This window comes from Passer montanus, unplaced genomic scaffold, assembly GCF_014805655.1.
Source record: "Passer montanus isolate IOZ18808 unplaced genomic scaffold, ASM1480565v1 scaffold35, whole genome shotgun sequence".
NCBI classification, from domain to species: Eukaryota; Metazoa; Chordata; class Aves; order Passeriformes; family Passeridae; genus Passer; species Passer montanus.
The window spans coordinates 2438846-2456423 of NW_024368263.1; the positions used below are offsets into that span (position 1 = coordinate 2438846).

Here is a 17578-nt window from a genome sequence, read left to right on the forward strand (position 1 = left end):
TTGTTTTCTGAGGGTTGTAAAGCAACAATGAGCCCCTACCTGTGAAGTGGGGATCCAGAGAAGAATGGCTGATGCTGGTTTTGGTGGTGTATTCAGTGGGGAATTTGTAAACTTCTCTCATGTACTGCTGTCCTCCAAACTGGGAGAAAGCACCTGGGGAGGAAGAAAAGAAATAACAGCCAAGAAATAACAAAGAGCTTCCAACTCCTCAACCCTGCACAGGGAGCACCAGCAAGCTCAGGAATTTTCCCTTGCTGATATCACAGCCAGGTTCAGGAGGAACTGGGAGGACTGGAAAGGTCTCACACCGGGCAGTCAGAAGCTGCCTCCAGGCATTTGTACAAACAGACAGAAGTTTCACCACAAGTTAAACACTGGCAGGTGTTCCCTCATTCTGTGCACAGGACTGGGAGGTGTTCCCTCATTCTGCTCACCAGGCACAGCACTGCCCTCATGGAAAACTGTCTCCATGTCTCTAATGGAGCGTGGAGTCACCACCAGAGCTGGAAAGTGACTACAGGAGTTGTGTTCCCTGCTCTGAAAGGTTTCTCTTTGCACCTCCACAAAGACAAGGGTACTGTACCTCTGTCCTGAGATTCAATGGTGATGAGGCCTTCTCTCTCTGGCCCGAAGCCTTGGGTGGTGTTGGCTTGCACTTTGAACTTGTATGGCACATTCTCACTCAGGTGGGGCACAGTCAGGGTGGTTTCCAGGTTGTCTCCTTCAACATAGATTGTCCTGGGCTCCCCTAATCCACGGAGATACAGAGTGGTGAAGACAGAGCAGAGTGATGGTCCCTCCAAACATTCAAACTCCCCTTCAACTCTGCTGCCTTGGCTGTCCCTGAGCTTTACAACCCACAGCCTGTAGGACTGCACCCACTTCTCCTAGGGCTTAAAACAACCCCATTTCACTACAGTGGGGAGCCTCAACAACCAACCTTTTTGGGGTTTGGCTGAGGTCCTTCCTCTTCCTACCACATTTATTAGCCCAGACCACACAATGGCACAAAGTGTCAGGAGCCACCAGCTCCCAGGCCTGGAACCAGCCTCATGCCCCCACTTTGTCTGCACTGATGCAAGCAAACAACTCTTTCACTGGTCCCAGCCAAAATGCAGCAGATTGCTGGAGGTATCTGGTGCACTACACAAGGGACCTGTGCTGTACCTCCTCCATGCAGCATCTCACAGGTGATCCTGTAGCCCAGGATGGGCCCGTTGGGCTCACGAGGCCTCTCCCAGCTGAGGTGCAGAGAATCCGGGCTGAGGGCAGTGAAAACCAGGGGTCCAGGGGCACAGGGGGTGCTCAGGGTGAAGGGGGTACCTGCAGGGGCACAGGGGACACGTCAGAATCACAGCAAAGGGAGCCTGGGAGGGATGTGCACAGAGCATTTATGGAATGAGCTGCAAGGGCTCAGCTGCCTGGACAACGAGTGTGAAGTGAATGTGTGGGGAAGAAGGTCCTGTTCCAAACTGAGAGGAAAGAAAGGACAGGTGAGGATGTGGCAAGGGGAGAGAAAACAGCCAGGCAGCACCCACAGACATCAGTGCCACCCTCCTGTGCCCAGCACCTCACCTGGCACGGGACTGAGCGGGCTCTGCGGGTCCACCTGGGACTCGATGGTTATGACTCCCTCCCTCTCGGGGCCCCAGCCCTCCTCGCTCTGCGCCTTCACCTTGAAGATGTACGAGTGGTTGGGCAGCAGGTCCTCCACCACCACCGAGTTCTGGCTGGGGTTGGGGATGGTGATCCTGTGCACCTCTCCTGGGACACACAGGGAAGAGGATGTCAGCGCCATGTGGCAGGCACAAAGAGCTGCAACTTTCACCTAAATTGTGTCTCAAACAAACTGCCTGCAAAAGCCATCCAGGGTCCCTCCCCAAGCACCTGCATCACACCTTGCTACCAATGATGGGTAGTGCAGGATGAGACGTATTTCCAAAAAAGGCTTGGGACAAACACCAGCTTCTTGAAAGCTCAAGGAGTTTCAGACAAAATAATTATATTTTCACTAATACTTCCCCAAGTTTAATGTAAAAATAAGATATTTTCACTTCAATCCTTCTTCCAAGTCCCTCCCATGTGTTGAAAAATTGGATGCAAGATGTTTGTGCTGATGGAGAGAATCAGTCAAAAGAGGTTTTGTTTTGGTGGAGAGATGAGTCTATAAACAACACCAGGACTTGCTCTCCCTCTAGGAGAAACAGGGAATGAAAGTTGTGAGGTAGCTGCAACATTTTGTCACCAAAAAACCCCAAACAAACAACAAAAAAACCCCAAAAAACCCCAAACAAACAACAAAAAAAAAGCTACACAAGAAGTAGATTTAGGACTCTGAATCCCAGAATGGTTGGGCTGGGAGGCACCTCTGGAGATCATCTGTTCCAATCCCCGTGGCTCAGAGCAGGGTTATCCAGAGCCAGAAGCCCCAGAGCAGACCCCCCACACTGGGAAGTCCCCCCCAGCCCCAGGGGTGCTGACTGACCTCCGTTGAGGAGCTGGTACTGCACGCTGTAGCCCTGCACCTCCTTCTCGCAGCGCGGCTCCTGCCAGCTCACCTTCAGGGACGTGGGGCCCAGGGCAGAGAACACCAGGCGGGTGGGGGTGTCGGGGATGCCCGGGGGCTTCCTGGAGTCTGAGGCACAAAGGGAACATCAGGCTGGAGATTCTGGGGATGGGGGCTAAGGGGGCTGGGGGAGAGGAGGGGGTGGCACAGGCAAACATGGGATGGTCCTGATGGTTCGGGGAGGACGTGGTGAGATGTCTCCTCTGCAAGCTGAGCTGTCATGAGGGGGACTGGCTGGCTCTGCACAGCCACAGGGATGTCCCATGGCCTCAGGGTGCCAAGCTTGGGTGGGATAAATTAATGTAAGCAACATGCCCCTGTGGCAGAGACCCAGAGAAGGGGCCTGGTGCTGGCTGTGACCTTCCTCACCCCTAAGCACCCTGTCCAGTCTGCCAGAAGCTTCATACACTTCATCAGGTGTAGGTCAATTAAGACTGGCCCTAATCTACACCTACATCAGGCTTCATGATTCAGGCCTCAGGTTCATGAGGCCTGGAACCACATCTGGGTGCTCCTCAGCTGATCCTACTGGGACACAAGGCTCACAGAGAGCACAGCAGCCTCCCAGGTGACACCCAGGGACTGAATCCCCTCACTGACAAGGAGCTTGCAGAGGGACATCTCATAAGGAGCACACGTTCTCCCCAAGAGCTCTTCAAAGGCCTGTGGAGTAAGACTGAGAACAAGAAGCTCGTTAGGAATGAAGAGAATGAGGACAATGGGCTGATCAGAGCACACTGGCAGCAGCGCTGGTGAATTAATCAGTCCAGATGGGCTGAAACCTGCAATTCACCTGCAAATGGAAAGCTGATGTGATGGAGGTGCAGGCTGGGCCAGAAGATCAGCACAGCACACAGCAAGCCATGGAGAGGAGGTTTGGGGTGAGCAGTGGATGGCAGCAGCTCATGGGTGGACGGTGGCTGGGCTGTTATGGGATGTGTGGCTGGGAGGAAGCACTGGACAAGCTGTACCTATGTACTTGCACATCCCTGAGGGCCCATCAGTCATGATTATAGAGTCCCGACAGCCAATGCTGGGGTAGTAACCCTTCACCTTTGCCCTGCTCCTGAAACCCACGTCCCGGGGCTGGAGGAGTGTCCTCCCAGCATCTTCATGGATGGGAGGGAGGAGTGTCCCCTGGCAATCTACAGAAATGGTGCAAGAAGAAAGAGAAAAACACCATTGGAGATTTCAGAGCAGGTTCAGCCCAGGCTCCTGCACAGGTGACTTTTTAAGGCTCATGTTTGAAGAATCTTTAAGCCACCTCCTGTCAGCACCAGCTGATTGACACACGTGGAGCTGAAAGGCAACCACACTGCTGGACAGAGTGAGGAGAAGAGACATGTGCCCTCCCTGGAGTGCTTCATGGTGTGAGGATAAGGATGGAGCTCCCTTCCCTGAGCACCCTGCCTGTGAGGGGTGGGACCCCTTTCCAAACTGTCTGGAAGCAGAGAGGCCTTAGCAAAGCACCAAGACACCAGAGGTGGGGACATGACCCTCTAGACCTGCGGGTCATAGGCCACCTTAGCTGTGAGCACAGTCCTCACCCCACAAGGGCTTTAGGGTGCAGGTCCAAAGACAGTCACAGGGATGGAAGGGAAGGGCAGGCCCCATCCCTGTGGTACTCACCGTGCCCCATCAGCGTTGTGGAGTAGTCTCTTGTCAGCGAGGAGCTGCCCATCACCCTGTGCTCCTGGTGCACGTGGGAGCTCAGCTGGTGGTAACTGGTGTTGGCTGTCCTGGTCAGGGTGCCACTGCCACTGCCGGGGAAGGAGAAGTCCACTCGGCCGTTCATCAAGTGCTCTGTGGAAGAGGGCACACCGTGAGGAATGCGGCTGTGGACAAAGCTGCTGCTCCACTTTCCACGGGGAGGAAGCAGAAGGCATCATGGTGCCCCCCTGCCTCAGCTGAATCCCAGGTTCAGCCACTCTGGAATGTGATTCTGGAATGCTACATCTAGAACAAGCCACAACACCCAACACTAGACGCAGAAACAGAGATAAACAAAGACTTCTCCCTGCACCAGACACACCCATGGTGCCCAAGGTAACTCCAGACCTCGGCCTTGCTGGGGCACTGCCTTGTGGTTCTTGCCACATTCTCTCACATCTCCCCTTAGACACAAGCACTGGTTTATAATTTTGAACTTTGATAGAAGGTGGAAGAAGGAAAGTGGCCCTTTACAGAGGAGGTTTCTCCAGATCTCATTCTGGATCCCATCTCAGCTGTTGATCTGAAAAGCAAACTCCGTGAAAAACAAATCCCCATGCCCTCCCAGCAGGCCAGGAGAGATCAGCCACCTACAAGAGAGTGATTTCTGTTTAACAGTCCAGCAGACCTGCCCCAGAAGCTCAGGGCACTTAATTAAGGTGAAGAGCTGCCTTGGAGGTGGCATTTGGCAGGTATCATCTGAGTTTGCTCCTGCCTCGAAGGTCCAGCCTTTGGTAGAAGCAACTTGCTAGCAGGCTCCCAAGTCCGTGCCGAGATGGGGGTTACCTTGACACCCGTGTGAGCAGACACACCAGGACAAGGTTTTGAAGCAGATCACACCAACACGAGGGCGGGCACACAGGGGTGGGCAGGGGGCACAGAGCCCATCCTTGGCCCCTCGGCTCAAAGCAGGACGAGACAGGACACTCAGTGCCATGACAGAGCCGTCCTTCACCTGCTTGGGGCCGGGGCGTGCCGCTCCTCCTCACAGTGCCAGGAGCCACGGCGCTGTCCTCCTCATGGAGGAGCCCCTCGGTGTCCGAGGAGAGGCGGCTGCTGCCAGACAGGCGGGGAATGGTTTCGGGTGGGAGCCTCCAGGTGATGCGACGAAGGTCCAGGTCTTCTCCCAGCAACGGCACAAATTTCCACCTGGAGCCTTTTGGGACAAGGCAAGCACTGGTGTTGGCACGGTCTGCAGGGGTCAGGGTGGGCCACCTGCCACCTCCATGCTGCTTGCTGGGGAGAGGAAGGGACAAGCACCAGTGGGGATGATGCCTGTTCACAGCCCGTGTTCCTGGGTGAGCTGAGGAGTTCAGGTGGTGCAACATTCTGGTAGGTGGAGAGTGGTGGGAGCGTGACACGCAGCAGGTTTCTCAACCCCCAGACTGTTTTCCAGCCCTGTGTCCCTCATCACAGAAGGTGAGAGGCAAAGTCCCACCACACGCCTGTCAGTGCATGAAGAGTCTGCAACAATTGTCCTCTGCTCAGGAGAGGTTTCATCACTCCTTGATGTGCACTCAGGGTGGTTGGACTCCTGATGTTCCCATCACCTTGAAAAGACCAGGGACTCACTCTTGGGTCCCAGGCCCTGGAGAACCCTCCAGAGAAAATCCTACAGATACACCTCATCATTTCACTTGTGGTCCATGTCCCAGCACAAGACCAGGGAGTCATTCAGAAAGTGAAGGGATGGAGGAAGAGAGGCCAGTGCCTCCCCAGCACTGCTGCGTTCCCTCCTGTTGGCTTGGCCTAGACCCTGAGCATCCAGGGGATTCAGAGCTTTGTGCCTTGGCTGGTGCTTGTTTGCTGGTGTCTCATGGTGCAGCCAAATGGCAACACAAAGGGAAGATGAGCAGGGAGGACCATGAAAAGCTCCTCTCCCACCCCACACCGAGATTTCTCTTTGCCTCATGGCTACAACAAGGAGGCACTGGCCTTATTTACACTGTGACCAGCCAAGTGCTCCCATGGATGCAGCTACTGAGCTTTGCAAAGGCTGATTTCCACCATCTCCACAACCTGGATCTCCCCATCCCTGAGAGATGGAAAGCAGCAGTGAAGCTCATTGCTGAAAGCTGCTGTTAAGGAAAACAAATGTTAGAAATGACCTTTTCAAGCTCAGAGACACGAACCTGAATCATCAGAGACACTGGGCCTCTTGCTGCTGGCTGGAGAGCGGAGCACGTCTGCGCTGTACATCAGGTAGCTGTCATAGTCCTCACCTCCATCTGCATCAATGATGGGGGCATCAGGAATGATGGGAACTGCAGGAGAGGTGGAAAGTGCCATTAGACAAGCAGCAAAAAAACCAAACGAGCAGCAAAAAGCCGTACAACGCTCAGGATGGCTGGAGCAGCAGAGCAAACAGGAGGTGGGGAAGCAGTTGGGGTGGCGGGGAGCTCTCCCCAGCACTGCTCCTGTCCCTCTGCCCCTTGCCCAGGCTGGCACTCACTGGACATGGGGCGCTGGGGCTGCGTGGCGAGGTTGATGGTGGCTTCTCTCTGGGGCCCCCAGCCCGCGCCGTTCCTGGCCTTCACCACGTAGCGGTAGGGCTGCGACTCCCGCAGGTTCTCGATCAGCACCATGCGCTTCTTGGGGTCTTCAACCAGCACCTTCTTCATGGGCCCAATGGGTACTGCAAGGCACGGGCATGCCTGTCACCCAGCAGGCACAGAGGACCCCACAGCACCCCACATTTTGGTGTCAGGATACAGCCTGGCTCTGGGAAGAGGTGCAGCAGGTCTTGGGGCTGCTCACAACAAGCAGCATCACCTCAGGGGAATTCCCAAACCTAATGCTGAAGTCAACCTACATGAGAAGTCTTCTGTTGCTGGTGTGTTGCAAATAACTCTTTCCTGGCACCCCACTCCTTTATCTAGACCTATGAACTAAGTTTTTGGGATGAAAAACAAAATAAAACACTATAGAAGTGAATGGGAACACGTATTTTTGGCATTTGCGTAGTTAAATCCTGACTGGTGATTTTTCTGTGCTCTTTCCATCAAGAAGTGACCCATCCAAACCCCAGTTCTCAAAAGAAACATGCCTGGAGCTGTTCTGGCTCTGCTGGGCTGTTTGGGACCGGCCCAGCCTGCAGGAAGTGCCCTCCAGCCCCTCAGCCTAGCTGGGCTGTCCCATCCAAAACCGAGCTCTTACTGTTGTCCTCGTTGACAAGCCCGTAGCTGACTTCGTAGGCTGTGATCACCCCGTTGGTTTCTGCAGGCTCAGCCCAGCTCAGCTGGGTCACAGTGGAAGACAGGACGTTGAAAGCCAAGCGCCCGGGCTCGCTGGGCACTGGGAAGGCAAAAGCAAAGGGCGCCCATCACTGCGAGCTAGGAGCCAGAGGATGCCCAGGGTTCCCCAGACCACAGCTGGGCTGCGGTGCGAGACACTCAGGGCGTGACCCCAAGAGCACCAGAAGCTCAGGGCTGGGTGCAGAGGGACAAAGTTGCTGCCATGTGGAGGGCAGGAAGGTGTGGGGTCACTCACCCTCCTCCAGCGTGCGGCAGCGGACGATGTCCGAGTAAATCCCTTCGCCCACGGCGTTGTAGGCACAGACTTGCATCTCATAGTCAGAGAAGGGGTAAAGGTTGGTCAGGTCTGCTGATGGGGTTTTGACATCAATGAGATGGGCTTCTGACTCAGGGTCTCCCTGCATCCAGTATTTTACCTGGCAAAGCAAGTGCAAGCCATGACTCCTTCAGAACCTCATGTGATGGGTGAGAAATTCCTTGTCTCTTACTAAATCAGCTCTGGGAATGGTGGTGTGCCATTCCTCTGAAATGGGAGGCCAGGACAGTCTGGGCACTTCATGATAAGTGATGGAACTGGAGATGAACCCACCAGGAATCTTTCTTGCATATCCCTCATCCACCAGCAATGGTCCCTCAAGGATGGAGGGTTCAAGGGGTGAACTTGCTCCCTCTTTTGGGTGTGTACTTGGACCCTTTTGGTACAAATGTCTGTGTGAAACACCTGCAGGAAGGGACTCACTCTTCCCTGGGATCCACTCACCCCTTACCTTGTACCCCAGGGGTTTTCCTGGTGGAGGAAACCAGTTGAAGCTGATTTCCCTGGAGCTGAGGGCACGGGCATCAGGATTAAGCGGTGCACTCAGGCGGCCTTTGGGGGACTGGGGGACCTGGGCCAGGCCAGTCATCGAGGGGACACCATCCACCAGCTCTGCAGACAAGAAAGTTTACATCAGTGCCAGTGCTCCTCCTTGGATGAAACAGAAGGAAGCATGCCTCACAGCACTGCCCCGCCATGCTGTGATAAAGACATTATTTATGTTATTGACTCACTTGATGACAGGCTTGCTTGTCCAGCCACAGGAACCACCACGCACCATTCATGGCAAATCCTACCTCTCCCTTATTTTTATGGCTTTTCACTCAAATTTCCAAGGAAAAGGAATTAAGAACCCATTCTATTTCTTTACTGAGGGAGACGATCCATCTTCTCCCATTCACTGACTATTCCCACTTGTGCCTCTAGAGGGGGACCCAAATCTACCAGCTGGAGTTGGAGGAACCTCGCTGCGGCTTTTTGGGCAAGGATGGAATTCTGTGCACCGCATCGGGTGGGCTGGCCTGGGGAGAAGGTCCCACAGCCCCTGCAGCCACTGCCACTGCCCAGCTGCCAGCCCCTACCTGGGTCAGCAATGGTCACCGTGGTCTGGGGGTAGCGACCAATCTTGGCGCCGTACTTGGGGTGGAGGAGGTCGACAGCAAATTGCTTGAGCTGGCAGTTGTTGAGGAGGGTGTCTATCTCTGTCAGCTCCAGCAAGGGCACCTGCACCTCCTTTCGGGTCTCCCCTGGCTGGAAGACCAGCTCGCCCTCCGTGAAGAGGTAGTCCTGGAGGAGAAGGAAGAGGTGTGTTCAGGGTGGGGCTGGATGGGGCTCTGAGCAACCTGGTCTTGTGGAAGGTGCCCCTGCCCATGGCAGGGGGTTGGAACGAGATGGTCTGTAAAGCCCCTTCCAACCCAAACTGTTCTATGATTCTGAGATTACAGCCTGCAGTATCCATGAGGAGACTCCCAAAGAGCCTCCCCTCATCCCCCAGTCAATCCTCATTTGCCTCCCAGTGCCCACAGCTCCAGGGGCAGCTGGTACCCTCTGCCTCAGGCACAGACACCCTCTCAGGTCCTCCCTCCCCAAGGGATGGAGAAGAAAGTTTACCTTTGTGCTGACCTCAAGCCTTGGGTCCCCCCTGTCCCAGCCACGTGCTGATAACTCTTCTGCACCCCCAGGGCTGGCCTTTTCCCAGCCCTCCATTCCCCCTCCTTCCTGCCTGCCAAGGCCAGGAGCACCACGCTTACCCTGCCATTCTTGGCGGTGAGATCCCGGGTCCTGTAGGTGACTTGGGATTTCCCATTGTCTATGATCTCCCTGAGGACAGGGATCTTGGCCAGCTTATCAAAGCGGCTGTGGGAATAGGCTGGCTGCAGGAAGGTGATGAGGCTGCTGGCTGGAAAGGGCAGGAGAGAAGAAATGTGTAGAGCACCCATGGCAGGGGGTTGGAACGAGATGGTCTGTAAAGCCCCTTCCAACCCAAACTGTTCTATGATTCTGAGATTACAGCCTGCAGTATCCATGAGGAGACTCCCAAAGAGCCTCCCCTCATCCCCCAGTCAATCCTCATTTGCCTCCCAGTGCCCACAGCTCCAGGGGCAGCTGGTACCCTCTGCCTCAGGCACAGACACCCTCCTCTCAGGTCCTCCCTCCCCAAGGGATGGAGAAGAAAGTTTACCCTTGTGCTGACCTCAAGCCTTGGGTCCCTCCTGTCCCAGCCACATGCTGATAATTCCTCTTCTGCATCCCCAGGGCTGGCCTTTTCCCAGCCCTCCATTCCCCCTCCTTCCTGCCTGCCAAGGCCAGGAGCACCACGCTTACCCTGCCATTCTTGGCGGTGAGATCCCGGGTCCTGTAGGTGACTTGGGATTTCCCATTGTCTATGATCTCCCTGAGGACAGGGATCTTGGCCAGCTTATCAAAGCGGCTGTGGGAATAGGCTGGCTGCAGGAAGGTGATGAGGCTGCTGGCTGGAAAGGGCAGGAGAGAAGAAATGTGTAGAGCAAATACATGAGGAATCACATCCCAAACAGGTGTCCTCCCCTAACAGAGTTCCAGTCACCCATGGGTGTGAACTGTGCATGAAATATTGCATGGGCTGGAGACTTCCCCACTTCCCATTTGTGTTCCCTGCTCATAATACCAGGTGGGAAGCAGAGGGAAAGTGCTGGGATGTTAGCACAATAACATCAAAGAGGTCCTGCTTCATGCCAGCAACTCAATGAACTGGAGCAGCAGAGGAATGTGGTCAGTCCTTAATCTGTCATGGAATTGGCATCTAAACTTGTGATGGTCAAATGTTTCTGTCAGCAGGGAAGATGACCCTCCTTTGGCTGCATTAAAGGATGCTCTAGTTTAGATCCAGGTGACTTCAGGAAGGAGTCACCAAGCAAATCTCTGCTCAGATATGCAGACTGTGCTTTACAGACCACATCAGTCAGGACACGGGACACTCGGACACCAGCAGCTCACACGGGACACTCAGACACCAGCAGCTCACACAGTCACAGCCCCTCACCTTGCTCTTTGATGATGGTGATGTTGACAACCCTGCGCCCAATCTTTGCAATGCCGTTGGGAACCTCGATGGCCTCCACCTGCAACTGCTTCTCATCATCATCATCATCCCTGATGAAGAGGGGGACACGGACATCCACCAGCTCCACGGCCTCTTGGAACTCCACCAGTCCCTGAGCATCTGGGGGAACAGACAAGAGTGAGAGGTGGGAAATAACCCCTGTGCCCAGCCAGGAGCCAGCACCAGGCTCTGCTCCCTACCTTGGTCTGAGGTCACGGTGTAATAACCCGGTGCAACCTTCAGGCCATTGAAGGCCTCGTGGGAAACATGTTTTTCCACCGCTTTGATGATGTCTGGCTTGGCTGAGTAAGGGGCAGTGAGCACGGTGTCCACAATGGTGTGATCCTGCCTAGGAGTGGGGAGGGAAGGGCAGGTGAGAGCTGAGACCAGGCAAACTCATCCCACACAGCAGCTGGGGGGCCAGCGAGTGTGTGGGGCACTCAGTCACCCCACACGTGTCTGTACAAAGAGGGAGAAGCTGCACCAGAGAGCTGCAAATTCCTCTTACCTTTTCCCAGAATTAGGCTGTAACCTGGGGGAATAAAAAAAAACCAAACCCAAATCAGAGTGACTAACACCTTTGGAGACACAAAGTGCTGTGTGAATCACAGCCCAGTGCAGGTCTGAGCTGCAGCACTGCCCTGCGGGTGCCAACCCATCCCACAGGGCCCCAGCACATGTTCCCTCCTGCCCAGCTGCTCTCTCCTGCCCTGGGTTTCCCAACGCAGCAAGAAACGTGCCCACGGGGGAAACCACATCTGGATCAGGCTGTGGGGAGGAGATACCACTCCCTGCTCAGCACTGGCATCCCCAAATTCCTCCCAGCCTGCACCAGGCACTCCCAAGTTTGCACCAGGCTGAAACTTTTGAAGCCAGTGGGAATTCTCCCTTCGAGCACCATGCGACCAGGATTTGTTCCTGCTGCTCCAGAGCCAAACTCAGCTGAGATCTCCTCCACAGCTGGGTGGGCTCTGCTCTGCAGCCCTGGGTGGGTGAAGCACCACACCAGGCTTGTCTCACAGACCACACTCCCTCCCAGCATTGCAGATTTCACACCCCAGCTCTCTGGTCCACCCCATCAGCAGCAGTGCCCTGGGGAAACCCTGTCCTGCAGGAGTCTCTCCCCCACTGACTCACCTGAACTTGGTTTGCTGGACCTTGTGGCAGCCAGGAATGTGCTTGAAAATCTCGTTCAGCTGCGAGGAGCAAGAGGGACTTTCAGAGCATATCCCTCACTGAACAGGGTGTTCTCAGTGAGCAGATGCTGCTGCTACAAAACACGGGAACACACTGCCCACCCCAGGCACACCACCCACCCTCCACTCTCCTTCACCCTCCCACACCAGGTTTCATCCCAGAACATGGCAAGAGGCTGCAAACTGAAGCCAAACAGGAGCTTCAGATGATGTGCCCCAAAGCAAATCCAGAATCTCAACAAGATGCTTTGCCAATTCTTACAATTGTGACCTTAAAAACTGTGCTTTCTAACAAAAGAAGAAAAACTGCTCCTTCCTCTCAACAGCTGTGGGTTCCCAGGGGAGGGGCACTGCCCAGCCCCCTGTGTGGCTGTCCCCAAGGCCACCCCAAGCCCCCCTTGTGCCCAGGCTCCTACGTTCTCCTCCACTTCCTTGCGCAGCTGCTCGAACTCCCGGCTGTCCTGTTTCGTCAGGTTCTGCGTGAAAAGCCGGGCCAGCCTCAGGGACAGCCCGTAGGCAACTGGAAAGAGAAATCCCCAAATCCAACTCCATCCTTCTTGCTCAGAGGAATAACCCACGCGGGAGCTGGAGGCACGGGGCCACTCACCGAGGTCCTTGGGGTTGGTGGCAGCGGGGGAGGCGACGCCCTGCTTGTGGACGTTGTTGTGGATCTTCCAGCGCACCGTGTCCCGACCCTTGAGGGAGCCGCTGCGCACCAGTGGCGTGTCCAGGTGGTCGGAGGACATCAGGCTGTGGCGGAGCATGTAGTGGTCCTCCTTGAAGCCAACGGTGCGACCTGCAGGGCCACGGGTGGGTCAGAGCCTGGGCAACGCCGCAGATTCTGTTCCGGGCGGTGCTGAGGGTTAACAGCACGCTCGGGGTGTTGGGATGGCAGCAGGGGAGTGGGATGCAGGAGGAAGGGGTGTTTGTGAGCAGGGAGAACACATCTCAGCTGCTGAGCATCACAAGGTCAGGCAGAGCCAGCAGTGGGATGCCCAGGTGTTCGTCACCCAGAGATGGGGTGACTGAGAGGTCTTTGGAAAGATTTTATTCTATTATCAATCAGTCTTGATGAAGGGTGAGACAGAAGAGATGTAAAACGCAACGCCATTCTATCAGAAGCTAATTTCTTTGTTATTTCTTAGTTATAATACTTTATAAAAGTTTTCCAGACTATTAACTTTTACTGTACAATGCTGCTATTACATCTAACACCAATCACATGGTGTTAGATAAATTGGTATTAAATATATTTTTATTATATTTTTATCCCACATAATCTTGCTAAAATGTATCTTTCACAGTTCTAATTTTCTAAAATATTTTCGTCTTTTTATAAAGCCATATTTTGAAACTTTTCTCTAGTTCAATCTCTCTCTCAACTATGTCATCTCTATTCCATAGTCTTCCTAACTCAACACACCTTATCTCTCAGTGTCTGCATACAGCTATATTTTGAAAATCCTTTACAAATCCATTTCTCACACCAGGGTGTGGGGCAGGGAAGAAGAGTGGACCAGCAGCTCCAGGACTCCTTGGCTCAGGCTCTCTGCTAAAAGCCTTCTCCCCAGTCCATCCCTCAGAGAGGAGGGATGCTCACCCCAGCACCCCCCAAACCCAGGAAGGCAGTGACCCCCAGAGCCCTTCCCCAGGAGCCAGGGCTGGTACCTCGTGCACAGCAGGGAAGCAGGGCCAGGCAAGCCTAGAAAACAAACAGCCAGAGACACAATCACTTTGTGGCCAAGCACAAAACCCCTCCAAGTCTCCCTCAGGGAGGATCCACATCAGCAGGGATGTGTGGACAGCAGGTGGATGAGGCTCTCAAGCTGATTTTAGCCAGATGGGGGAAATCTGGCTAAAATTTCACCACCAGCTCATGCTGGCAACAGCAGAGGGTTGGATACCACAGGGACATCCCCAGCGAAGCTGGCCATGCTGGAGGCTGGGTGAATTCTGGAAATTTGTCATGATTTTGGCCATATCTGGTTCTCTCCCTGGGCTGGGGAAGCCAGCTGAGACACTCACCTTGCAGCAGGCACAGAACTTCCAGCAGAGCAGGAGCAGCAGCCCCAGGAGCAGGATGAGGAAGATGAGCAGTGGGATGAGCCAGAGGAAGCTCCCAGGCGGGCACTCTGCAAGTGACAGCAGTGTCACTGCCAGGCATCAGCCCCAAGTGGGGTGTGCAGGGAGGGAGGAGCAGGGAAGGAGGGGAAAGGCTGGACCACAGCTCTCTGAGGGATGCAGCAGCCCAGTTAACCTTGGCAGTGCCTCACAATGACAAATGCTGCTCAGGGAGCTCTATCACACCTCTGCTCACACCCAGCCACACCAAAGAGCTGCAGCACCTTGCAGCAATCCCTGCCCATGGTAGCAGGGGAAAGGATCTGATCTCTAAAGGTCTCTCTGAGGGTGCCATGTTCCACCCCTTGCAGGTCAGGGGGCAGAGGGTGCTGCCTGCAGCTGACCCAGCCCAGGGGCACAGCAAAGGCACAAAGCAGGGATTGGGGGCACCACGGAGGTGGTCACTCTGATCCAGATCCCAGGCTGGACATCTCCTGCTCCTCCCAGGGCCCTGCTCACCTTTATTCTTCTGCACGCGGACGGTGGTGTTGGGGAGGACACTGGGGTCTCCCTCCAGGCTGTAGTGGTAGGTGCAGTCATCATCCTCATCCTGGAAGGAGCAGTACTCACCAGCCTCCTCTGTGGGGAGAGGAGACATGGTTGTGAAGGGCCAGGAAAGACTTGGGGAGCAGCCCTACGTGCACACCCCCACAGAGCAGGCCCCACACCCAGCTCTGCTTCTTACATTACCTTTTTTGAGCTCCTCCACCATCTGGATCTGGAGGTGGCAGGAGCTGCAGTTCCCTTTCAGGTTGCCTGACCCCCAGGTCTGGCAGCGGACACAGTCCCGGATGCTCTCACACACAGCCTGGAAGCCCTGGGAGAGGGGGTGGGATGGTCAGGGACACTCCCAGGAGTGAGGGAGGGCACAGCCTCTGAAAGGCAGAGCTGGAGAGGCAGCTCCTCATCCCAGAGCCAGGGCAAGGTCCAGGTCGAAAAGAGAAGTCATTGAGAACAAGCAGCTCATGAAGGATTTATAAGCCCAGTTGACTCCAAAATCTCTTATACCAACAGCCTGCATTTGGGCAGCAATTAGATCTTCTCCAAGGGTTTCAATGGCCTTTCCAAAACGGGATCAAGCTTCTCCATCCCTACTGTAGGATTAGCCCATGTTTGTCAATGGGGAAATCAAATGTGTTCAAGGCCAGGTTGGGTGGGGCCCTGAGCAACTCGATCTAGTGGAAGGTGTCCCTGCCATGGCAGGAGAGTTGAAATGAGATAAGCTTTAAGGTCCCTTCCAATCCAAACCAGCCTGCAATTCTATGAAATTAGTTTTTTCCCAATCTTCAGGCAAATCAGAACAAGCCACAAGCTGAGCCTCAAACCACAATTCTATGAAATTAGCTTTTTCCCAATCTTGAGGCAAATCAGAACAAGCCACAAGCTGAGCCTCAAACCAGTGTGCAGATAAACACAGACAGACTCTCAGCAGTTGCTGCTGGTGAACAAGAGGCCAAAGAAAGCCTGTGGCTGCAAATCAGCTCCCATGCCAGACCCTTTCTGGCCACAGGAGAGGCGAGACAAACCCTTGCTCAAAATTTTGTTCCTGACTGAGATGTGCCTTCATCTCTGCTTTGCCTTTCTTCCTTGGAAGCTCTGTGCAGGATAAATGATGAGCCCAGAGGGACTCACCAGGGAGTAGCTGATTTCACAGGTGGAGCTGGTGTACAGCGAAGCCATGTCACAGATGCATCTGCCACATTCACACCTCCCGTGGTTATTGCAAATGCCCTGGGAGAGGAGAGGTGACAGCCTGAGAGTGGCTCTGGGAGCCAGAAGGCACCTCAGTGGCACAGAGATTCCAGCACTGGGGCAACTCCGTGTTGGGAGCAGTGGTGCCTGGGGAGGGCAGGGCAGGACCTACCCCTCGGCTATCGATGCAGGTGTCGTTGCTGGTGGGACATTCACAGCCCGGGCCCTCCCAGCCGCTCTCGCACACGCAGGCGCCCCTGGAGCAGCGGCCACGATCTGTGGGGAGAGCAGGGATTGCCTGGGCTCCAGGGCCGGGCCATGCCCCCAGCCCTGCCTGCGGCTCCCCCGCTCTCTTTGGGTGCAGCAGGCACAGGGCTGCACAGCCTCCTTGGCAATCAGAAGTCTGAGCTAGGAAATGCCAAGTCAGCATGACCCTAGCAGCCCCTCTCTTCCGCCTTTCGGACCCTGCTTATCTCCCGGTAAATCCATAGGTCGCTTTCCCCTGACCCTTACTATTGGACAGTTTTCAAAACCCCTGTAGGGTATAAAAACCCCTAATTCTGAAGAGCTGTGCCTGGTCCCTTCGCGGAGACCCGAATAAAAGAATCCTGCGGAACCCCATACAGTACTTTTCATATCTCTCCCCTGCGTCTGCTGCCGTGGCACCTAGCAAGCTAAGAGAGCTGGAGATCACAAAAGAGCTGATTATCACTAAGAACTGCAAATCACTCTAGCTTGCCTAGGCTGCCTGAGCTCCCGCTGGGCTCCTGCCCTGAGGGTAATGACCCGGCCATAGTTGGGGTGCACAGGGGCTTTTTGAAGCCCAAAGGGGCTGCAAACAGACCCCACAGCACCCTCCAAGCGCAGAGTCCCTGCAGCCCATCACCGGTGGCTCAAGGCCCCGTGCCAGTGCCACCAGGCCCGGACACCCTGTCTGCGCCACCAGGCCCAGCGCATCCACCCCATTTGGGGGCTCTGGGCTGCCCTCACCATTGCAGAGGAAGCCGGAGGTGCGCGGGCACTGCAGGACGTCGAACTCGCAGAAGGCGCCGTCGAAGCGCAGGCTCTGCCCCTCGGAGTAGCACTGGCACTTCCCACACAGGCACTCGCCCCGGCCCGAGCACGGCTCCGTGTCCCCGGGCCGCACGCAGGCCTCGTTGTTGGGGGACGACGCCGGGGAGCAGTCGCACGTGTCCCCTCGCCTGGGGACAGAGAGGGTGCTGAGGGAGGCAGGAGCAGAGCACAGCACAGCAGGGTCCTGGGCAGGGTGCTCAGGGCACGGGTGTGTGCCACCGCGGGGTCCCTGGCACGGGTGTGGCTCTGGACACTGTCCTTACCAGCCTGGGTGGCAGATGCACTGTCCACACACAAAGTTCCCGTGGAAACTACACTTGGGCGAGTTCAACTCTTGTTGCTGGAAGTGAACAGAGAAGAGGCATTGCTGAATAGGTCCAGGAATCAGAAGGGCAGATGCAAGGGCAAAGTTTTGCCCTGAAGACCAAGCTCTACCACAGGACATCACACTGAGCTGGGAACAGGCAGTGATGGAGATCTTGGCCAGGCTGAGCATCACTGAGGGGTCCAGCAGGACCCACATGAATCTGCCAACACATTCCCACCCCAGGCTGGCAGGAGGACGCC

The 17578-nt window shown here is 55.2% G+C and overlaps 1 protein-coding gene across 1 annotated transcript in view; it reads right to left on the reverse strand.

Moving 5' to 3' along the window:
* ITGB4 (integrin subunit beta 4) overlaps nt 1–17578 on the reverse strand; it is a 28857-nt gene that overhangs the window by 1908 nt on the left and 9371 nt on the right. The window contains exons 12-40 of the mRNA XM_039715858.1: nt 17275–17351; nt 16928–17139; nt 16110–16213; nt 15878–15976; nt 14936–15062; nt 14705–14824; nt 14150–14256; nt 13793–13826; nt 12732–12920; nt 12541–12644; nt 12066–12124; nt 11437–11460; nt 11129–11277; nt 10869–11048; nt 10172–10320; nt 8929–9133; nt 8298–8458; nt 7766–7946; nt 7433–7570; nt 6729–6911; nt 6409–6540; nt 5232–5432; nt 4196–4369; nt 3538–3711; nt 2486–2635; nt 1576–1764; nt 1168–1323; nt 584–748; nt 40–153 (exon numbers count right to left, since the gene is read on the reverse strand). Of these exons, the coding sequence (XP_039571792.1) occupies nt 40–153; nt 584–748; nt 1168–1323; nt 1576–1764; nt 2486–2635; nt 3538–3711; nt 4196–4369; nt 5232–5432; nt 6409–6540; nt 6729–6911; nt 7433–7570; nt 7766–7946; nt 8298–8458; nt 8929–9133; nt 10172–10320; nt 10869–11048; nt 11129–11277; nt 11437–11460; nt 12066–12124; nt 12541–12644; nt 12732–12920; nt 13793–13826; nt 14150–14256; nt 14705–14824; nt 14936–15062; nt 15878–15976; nt 16110–16213; nt 16928–17139; nt 17275–17351 (4057 nt within the window). The remainder of the gene's footprint in view (nt 1–39; nt 154–583; nt 749–1167; nt 1324–1575; nt 1765–2485; nt 2636–3537; nt 3712–4195; nt 4370–5231; nt 5433–6408; nt 6541–6728; nt 6912–7432; nt 7571–7765; nt 7947–8297; nt 8459–8928; nt 9134–10171; nt 10321–10868; nt 11049–11128; nt 11278–11436; nt 11461–12065; nt 12125–12540; nt 12645–12731; nt 12921–13792; nt 13827–14149; nt 14257–14704; nt 14825–14935; nt 15063–15877; nt 15977–16109; nt 16214–16927; nt 17140–17274; nt 17352–17578) is intronic.